General features: G+C 41.6%; 1 protein-coding gene across 1 annotated transcript; it reads right to left on the reverse strand.

The window, feature by feature from the left end:
- Positions 1–309: 309 nt before the first annotated feature.
- LOC130471648 (uncharacterized) lies at positions 310–5,523 on the reverse strand. Its single transcript, XM_056841895.1, has 8 exons — positions 5,445–5,523; positions 4,768–5,060; positions 3,879–4,662; positions 2,769–3,767; positions 2,464–2,606; positions 1,963–2,349; positions 1,127–1,797; positions 310–994 (listed from the first exon to the last, which is right to left on the reverse strand). The coding sequence occupies exons 1-8, from the start codon at positions 5,521–5,523 to the stop codon at positions 310–312; spliced, it is 4,041 nt and encodes a 1,346-aa protein (XP_056697873.1).
- Between the last annotated feature and the right edge of the window lie 3,519 nt (positions 5,524–9,042).

Consider the following 9,042-nt stretch of genomic DNA (forward strand, 5'->3'; position numbering starts at 1 on the left):
GCAAAAATAAATGAATAAATACGAAGAACGAAAAACTAGTCTAAAAAAAATGAAAATAAAAATACGAAAATAAATAAATAAATAAATGAGTTCAGGTGAACTCAAAAATAAAATATTTTTGTTCTTTTGTTGTTTATATAAATTTTGTTTTTTTTTTTTTTTTTTCAATGAAATAACCAAATAAATAAAATAGAATTAGATGAAAAATAAAATTAATTGAAAAAATTGAAAAGAAAAAGAGTTAGAAATCGGGTTGCCTCCCGATAAGCGCTCGTTTTAAGTCATTAGCTTGACTCCAAACCTCAATAGTCAAGCGTCGGTGGGTGGATCGGAGAGATAGATCATCTCCAATTTTCCAATAAACGCTCCTTCAGTGTATAGCTTCAAACGTTGACCGTTCACTTTAAACTTGGTGCCATTTTCACTACCAACCTCAATAGCTCCATGTTCCTTGACTTCGGTGATGGTAAAAGGTCCGGACCATCTAGACTTAAGCTTTCCTGGAAAAAGCCGTAGTCGTGAATTATAAAGCAAGACCTTATCACCGATGTTGAACTCCCGTTTTTGAATCATCTTATCATGAAACTTCTTCGTTTGCTCCTTATAGAGCCTATGATTCTCGTAAGCTTCAAACCGTAGTTCATCTAGCTCATTCAATTGAAGAAGTCTCGCTTCACCGGCCGCTTCTAAATCCATATTGATCTCCTTGACGGCCCAAGTAGAGAGATATTCCATTTCAACTGGTAAATGACAAGCTTTGCCATACACCAACCTATACGGAGTTGTCCCCAACGGAGTCTTGTAGGCCGTGCGTAACGCCCACAATGTGTCATCCAACTTCAACGACCAATCTTTTCGAGACTTGTTGACCACTTTTTCGAGAATTCTCTTGATCTGTCGATTAGAAACTTCGACTTGGCCACTTGTTTGAGGATGATAAGCCATGCCAACCTTTTGAGTAACTCCGTGCTTCTTCAGAAGAGCCTTAAAAGTCCTTTGATGAAAATGGGAACCCCCATCACTAATCACGACCCTTGGGACTCCAAAGCGCGGAAAGATGATTTTCTTGAAAAGCTTCTTTACGACGTTAGAGTCGTTGGTTGGCGATGCAATAGCTTCCACCCACTTTGTAACGTAATCAACGGCAACCAAGATGTACCGATTCCCACATGAAGAAGGGAACGGTCCCATAAAATCAATGCCCCATACATCAAATGGCTCAACTTCAAGGATTCCGGTCTGTGGTAGCTCTTGCCTTTTCGAAACATTGCCCGTCCGTTGACATTCATCACATGCATTGCAAAAGAAACGAGCATCCTTGAATATAGAAGGCCAATAGAAACCACTTTGAAGAGTTCGATGGGCGGTCGGAATAGCACCAAGATGGCCACTAGAAGGTAAACTGTGGCAATGCTTAAGAACCCCGTGGGTATCCCAATCCGCTACACACCTACGAAACATACCATCGGCACACTTCCGATACAAATGTGGATCATCCCAAAAATACCGCTTAGCATCATGGTAGAATCTCTTACGTTGTTGATATGTCAATTCCGGAGGATGGGAACACAATAGTTCGCAAAGTCCGCATACCATGGGGATTGAGTAGACACAGAGAATGTCAGGAAAAGAATCATTGATAGGCCCGTCTGCGCTAGATTGAAATTTCAACCGAGAGAGATGATCTGCAACAACATTCTCAGCACCCTTCTTATCCCGAATCTCCAAATCAAACTCCTGGAGAAGAAGAATCCATCGAATAAGTCTCGGTTTGGCCTCTTTCTTGGCCAACAAATACTTCAAAGCGGCATGATCAGTGTGTATAATGACTTTCGAACCAACAAGATACGTCCGGAATTTGTCAAGTGCATAGACAACCGCAAGGAGCTCTTTCTCAGTAGTAGCATAATTCATCTGAGCTCCATCCAAGGTTTTGCTTGCATAATAGATGGCATGCAACACCTTGTTCTTTCTTTGGCCAAGCACTGCTCCAACAGCATAATCACTCGCATCACACATAATTTCGAACGGCAAATCCCAATCCGGAGGCTGAATGATCGGAGCAGTTATCAATGCTTTCTTTATCCTGTCAAAAGACTCCAAACAAGCATCAGTGAACTCAAATGTGGCATCCTTGAGCAGTAATTGAGTGAGGGGTTTCGCAATTTTAGAAAAATCTTTTATGAAACGGCGATAGAAACCCGCATGACCGAGAAAACTCCTCACTCCCTTGACATTCACGGGACGGGGAAGTTTCTCGATCACCTCAATTTTTGCTCGGTCAACTTGGATGCCACGCTCAGAAATAAGATGACCAAGTACCACTCCTTCATTGACCATAAAGTGGCACTTTTCCCAGTTCAATACCAAATTCACGTCAGAACAACGTTTAAGCACTTTAGAAAGATTATGCAAACATACATCAAAGTCAGAACCATAAACACTAAAATCATCCATAAATACCTCCATGATATCCTCGATGAAGTCAGAAAAGATGGCCATCATACACCTTTGAAATGTAGCAGGGGCGTTGCACAAACCAAACGGCATTCTGCGGTATGCAAAAGTTCCATATGGACAGGTGAACGTCGTCTTCTCCTGGTCGTCTGGGTGAATGGGAATCTGAAAGAAACCTGAATATCCATCCAAATAACAGAAAAAGTTATGTTTTGCTAATCTTTCTAGCATCTGGTCAATAAAGGGGAGGGGAAAGTGATCCTTCAAGGTGGCCGTATTCAACATTCTATAATCTATACACATACGCCAACCTGTGACAACACGAGTGGGGATAAGCTCATCCTTATCATTCTTAACGACCGTTGTCCCCCCCTTCTTAGGAACGACTTGCACCGGGCTCACCCATTTAGAATCTGAAATGGGATAGATGATGCCCGCATCAAGTAGTTTCACTACCTCTTTTCTCACCACATCTTGCATATTAAGATTCAAACGACGTTGTGGCTGTATGCGAGGGCGGTGATCTGCTTCCAAGTTAATTCTATGCATACAAAAGTCAGGACTAATGCCCTTGAGATCGTCAATGCTATACCCGATTGCCTTTTTGTGCATACGTAGCACGGTCAGAAGCTTGGAAAGCTGGCTATCGTCGAGTGCAGCATTAACGATCACAGGAAAATCCTCATTATCATCAAGAAATGCATATTTAAGGTGAGATGGTAATGGTTTTAGTTCTACCTTCGTTACCTGTGGCTCGGAAATAGAGCAAACAGTTGCCAATACCTCAAAACCATCGACTTTCTCAACTTCAATTCCATCTAAATCCGAGATCAAGAAATCAATCTCAAAATCTCCTTCTCCTTTATGGGCTTCCAAGGTGAGAGTCGCCAGCAATAGATCATCATACAACATTCTAGGAATGTTGTCTAGAGAAATCTCTTCTGCAATATCAATCCTGCAACAAGTATTCTCAAGCATAGGAGACTTCACAGCATTGGTTAGATTAAAAGTAACAGTATCATCACCAACACTCAAAGTAAGAGACCCAGACTTGACATCAATAACAGCACCTGCAGTACATAAAAATGGCCTACCCAAAATTATGGGGATTTGACTATCCTCCTCCATATCTAGCACCACAAAATCAACAGGAATGTAGAATTTTCCCACCAGGACAGGAACATCCTCCAAAATACCTAAAGGATATTTTATAGAACGATCTGCCATTTGCAAAGTGATTTGTGTGCATTTTAGTTTTCCCATATTCAACCTATTACAGACAGAAAGGGGCATGACAGACACACTTGCACCTAAATCACATAATGCTTTATCAATGAACAATGCACCTACATGACAGGGGATGGAAAAACTACCCGGATCCTTAAGTTTGGGTGGAGACTTATTTTGCAATATGGCACTACACTCTTCAGTTAGAGCAACTCTCTCCACACCACCATAATCCCTTTTCTTAGTGATCATCTCTTTCAAAAATTTTGCATAAACAGGAACTTGAGATATTAAATCAGTAAAAGGGACCGTTACCTCAAGATTCTTGACCATTGCCAAGAACTTACCAAGCTGTTGATCAACCTTAGTTTTCTGCATCCGGTGAGGGAAAGGTAACTTAGGCACAATAGGGAGAGAATCAGAATTCTTCTCTTTTCCCTTATTTGCACCAACATCATCAGCATTACCAACTTCCAGGACTTGAGGCTCTGCATCAATTGCTTTCCCTGGTCCATCTGTGTTCTCCTTAGCAAGAGTTGCATCATCAGTGGGCATCGGGGGTCCATTATATTTAGTGCCACTTCTAAGAGTGATAGCATTGGCACTTTCTCTGTTCTGGGGCGGAGTAGGTTGCCCTGGTAGTGTACCCGGTTGCCTTTGAGATAGAGTGTCAACAAGTTGAGCAACTTGATTCTCCAACATTCTATTCTGATTCTTCAACTCTTTGATGCTCTCATCATGGTTATTTTGAGCTATCTCTGCGGTCTTCTGCATATTTGCAATGAGCTTATACAGATCACCCATGTTAGGCTCTGGAGTAGCACTGCTCTGAGGGGGTTGTTGATATCCTTGATGCGGGGGCCTATTAAACCCCGGGGGAGCATTATGTGAGGCTCCTTGTTGAAATGGAGGCCTAGCAACATGTGGTTGAGGTGGATGGAACTGTGGTTGCGACCATTGTTGCTGGGGTTGAGGATTCTGAACATTGTTGCCCCGATATGAGAAATTTGGATGATTCCTCCAACCCGGATTAAATGAATTGGAGTATGGGTCATTGGGTTGTCTCTGTTGAAAAGCATTCACTTGCTCCAATTGCGTAGTATCCTGTAAACTATAAGAGCACTCATGACCAAAGTGACCTTGGATTCCACATACTTCGCAGTAAGAAGTTGTCACTGGAGCTACACTAGACATAGCATTAATACTCATTGGGGGAGTACTAGACTGAGGAGCCTTCAAAGAATCGATCTTCAGGTTCAAGGCTGCCACTTGTGAGGACAATAGAGCATAAGCATCGACATCCAATTTTCCCTTCTTAGATGTGGATCTGGTGGTGCTGTAATGGTTGGCGGCTAAATTGGCAAGAAAATCATAACCTGCATCCACTTCTTTGTCAAGAAAAACACCCCCAGCAGCAGAATCAACCATGTTCTTTGTTTCATCTTGCAAACCATGGTAGAAAATCTGAACCAAGAACCATTTTTCAATGTTGTGATGCGGACACGACCGCTGCAAAGCCTTAAATCTATCCCAGGCTTCTCGAAGGGATTCACCAGGTTCTTGAGTGAATGTAGTCAGCTTATGCCTTATTTCAGCAGTCTTGGTGGGTGGAAAGAATTCTTCTAGAAAGGCCTGTGAAATAGCACTCCACTCTGTCTCCTTGACATCATTCAACCATGTTTGAGCCTTATCACGAAGGCTAAAACCAAACAACATGACTTTCAATTGGTCTTGAGTGACCCCTTGATGCTTGATAGTACCACACAGTTGGTTGAACCTCTGCAAATGGTTGGTGGGTTCCTCAGATGGATGGCCACCAAATTGACTTTGTGAGACCATGGAGATTAGAGCGGGCTTGATCTCAAAGTTGACTGCATCAATAGTTGGCATTGTGAGCCCAGTCGGAACACTATTCGAGGAAGGAACCCCATATGATTTCAGGGATTTAGACATCGTGTGACTCGGTGGAGTCTGTGAGTCTTGGGACCCTGACTGCTTCTTCTTTTTCTGTTGCTTTTTTAGTTGACGAAGGGTCTTTCCAAGATCGGGATCGGGAGGAACCAAGGTACCCGTTCTGGCAGACCTGGGCATAAACAACAACGAAAGAAAACGCAGTGAGATTTGCCTCAATTGGAACTGAGAGTTCCAATGAGACAATGGAAACAGTTCAAATAATCAAACTAAAACTAATAGAATCTAGCCGTCTCCGCGGCAACGGCGCCAAAAACTTGATGAATTAAAAAGTGATACCGCAAGTGCACGGTGTCTGTTGTTAGCAGATACTTAGCAAATACGGGTCGATCCCACAGGGAGACAAGTTCTATTAGTTTTTGCCCAATTATACGAACTATTTCAATAACGAAAGTTGATTTTGGATATTATTAACTAATGAAGCTAAAGCAACAATGTAAATGTGAACTTATCAATGAATTAAAAGGTCTAGGGCGTCTGTTCGGTTCACCATGCTTATACCAATCCAAGAACACAAATCAATCCATAAATGAATAAACTAAGCCGAGTAATTAAAGTACATGTTAATCCTACGGTCGGGTCTTAACACTTTCAATTCAACATATGCAGTACGGTCGCTAACATAATCAGAATTGCCGATTGCACTAAGCCTCTAAAAATACGATCTTTCGATTCTAATTCCTATTAGCTAGATAATCAATTCATGAAACTGGCCGATAACATGAATCAACAATTAAAACAAATCAATCGGAATACTCAAGCAATAATCTATAAATTAACGAACTTTATGCATAATAATCATGGTATAAACATGGCTTCCCTTACTTAGCCCTAGAGTACGACTACTCGCTCATAATTGAATTAATAAACATGATAGAAATAATAAATATGAATTTCATAATCAAAGGAAAAATTAAACTAAGGAACGAAAACAATAATAATAAATTAAAGCAAAAGAAATTATGAAAAATACCTCTATATTGATTTATTGAATGGAATGAACTAGGGCTCAATAATGTGTAGAGAGAGAAATAAAATTGAGCGTTTTTAAGAATTCTCAGAAAATAACATAAGAGAAATAAATTAGTTCCCTTGAGTATTTATATGCTCCTATTTTCTAAAATAAAATAAATAAATAAATGTGAAAATAAAAAATAAAAGTCGTCGATGATTGGTCGATGGAGCGATGATGTGGCAGCCAAACCCGAGCACGAGCCGCGCACACGGGAAGATAGATGGCGAGGCATGGGCAGCGAGGGATCTCGCGCACCATCCCTCGCTGGCATCATGATGAGCGACTAGCAAGAAGGTAGAGCAGCGAGGGAGCTAGCGAGCCATCCCTCGCTGCCCTGCGTGTGTGTGTAGCAAGCTAAGCGACGAAGCTATAGGCAGCGAGGGAGCTAGCGAGCCATCCCTCGCTGGCCTAGTGAAGTGCAGCAAGACAAGACGACGAGCAACGAGGCAGCGAGGGAGCTAGCGAGCCATCCCTCGCTGGCCTAGTGAGATGCATAGCAGCCCAAGGCGACGAGCAACGAGGCAGCGAGGGAGCTAGCGAGCCATCCCTCGCTGGCCTAGTGAGATGCATAGCAGGCCAAGGCGACGAGCAACGAGGCAGCGAGGGAGCTAGCGAGCCATCCCTCGCTGGCCTAGTGAAGCAAGCAACTATGAAGCGATGAGGCACGACGATAGATGTAGCGAGCCTACGATAAATGTCTTGCGAGCCAACGAGGGATCTTGCGAGCCAACGAGGGATCTTGCGAGCTATGCACAAGCGATACATCGAGTTAATCATCCCCGGAAAACTCAATTCTCCGATCAAACACTTCGTCTCCGACTCAAACCATCCGGTGATCATTCGTTCCACCTCCAAACACTCCGAAAGCACCCAAATGATTGTAAAATCACCTGAAATATCAAAGAAAACACAAACGGAGCGTAATAGAGTACAATAACGACGACTTATGCAATTATGACTCTAAATGCAACTAAAATGAGACGAATGCCTAGAAATGCAACCTAAATGAGCCTAGAATACCCTATATAAATATGATTCATCACCCACTTAAACCAAGATCCGTCGATTCCGAATATCCATAGATAGAGTACTTAATGCCATTAAATACTTGATCCGTTTACGTACTATTTGTGTGACCCTACGGGTTCAGTCAAGAGTAAGCTGTGGATTAATATCATTAATTCCACTTGAACTGAAGCGGCCTCTAGCTAGGCATTCAGCTCACTTGATCTCACTGAATTATTAACTTGTTAATTAATACTGAACCGCATTAATTAGACTTAACATAGAATGCATACTTGGACCAAGGGAATTATTTCCTTCAGTCTCCCACTTGTCCTTAGGGACAAGTGTGCATTTCCTAATTCCTTTGTCGCTCGATGCTTGCTCTTGAACATAAGGTAAGAGTTGTCATCCTTATTATGTCCAGAGGTGTTTCTCGGTTTCAGAGTTCAACTGATCAAATTAACAGATAATCATAGCCTATGATTCATCCGAGCACGGCCATGCATTTCACAGTTTCTAGCTCTCCGAGTGGCCTTGTACAACTTTTAAGCATCTCATCCCGATTTATGGGAGGACAATCCCAATCTTGCGATCTTGAGATTAGACTTCGTTTGATAGGTGATTACCTGAGCGTTGCCTTTATAGCCTCCTTTTACGGTGCGACGGTTGGTCAACGTCAAAGCAACCAGTTCTCAAACAAGTAATCTCAAATCTCTCAGGTATTGAGGATTTAGTGTCTAATAATTTTAATGAAATTTACTTATGACAGATTTTCATCTCTTACAGTAAAGTTTCATAGGTCTTGTCCGATACTAGTCTTCCCAAAGTAAGTATCTATGCAAATGATTATGACATTGCCATGTCCACATAGTTCAAGAAACAGAACTACTAGTAATCTTGCATTCTAGTCGTCTTACGTTTTCTATGCGTCCAATTTTATAGAAAACTCCGACTAGGGACCATTTTCAACTTTTGACATTCAAGTTCACTGGATAGACATTTCTTAGTCACAGGACTGGTCCTGACAGTCTATCTTGAATATATCGTCAAATTGAAGGGACTCATCATTTAATAAACCACAAATTAAATGGAAAAATGAATTCTATTCATTTATTGTGAATGATTAACCAATAATGTTTTACAAAGATTTAAACTCTAAAACTTTAAAACATTAAACAAGGATATCAAAGCCATTCTCCAATATGCTTGATTCCCATAGCTGCAGTGTGCGAGTTGTGCTTTGCCTGCGGCAGAGGTTTAGTCAATGGATCTGATATGTTGTCATCAGTTCCAATCTTGCTTATCTCGACTTCTTTTCTTTCAACGAACTCTCGTAGAAGGTGAAATCTACGAATTACATGCTTGAC

This window comes from Spinacia oleracea, chromosome 4 (genome assembly GCF_020520425.1).
Source record: "Spinacia oleracea cultivar Varoflay chromosome 4, BTI_SOV_V1, whole genome shotgun sequence".
NCBI lineage: Eukaryota > Viridiplantae > Streptophyta > Magnoliopsida > Caryophyllales > Amaranthaceae > Spinacia > Spinacia oleracea.

Excerpts from the sequence above, each read along its gene's own strand:
- LOC130471648 (XM_056841895.1), bottom strand. The coding sequence starts at position 5,523 with ATGGTCTCACAAAGTCAATTTGGTGGCCATCCATCTGAGGAACCCACC. Across the intron at positions 4,663-4,767 it reads ATACTACGCAATTGGAGCAA|AATCCTCAACCCCAGCAACA; the intron begins GTGAATGCTTTT and ends AACAATGTTCAG. Across the intron at positions 2,607-2,768 it reads CCCCACTCGTGTTGTCACAG|ACGACCAGGAGAAGACGACG; the intron begins GTTGGCGTATGT and ends CCATTCACCCAG.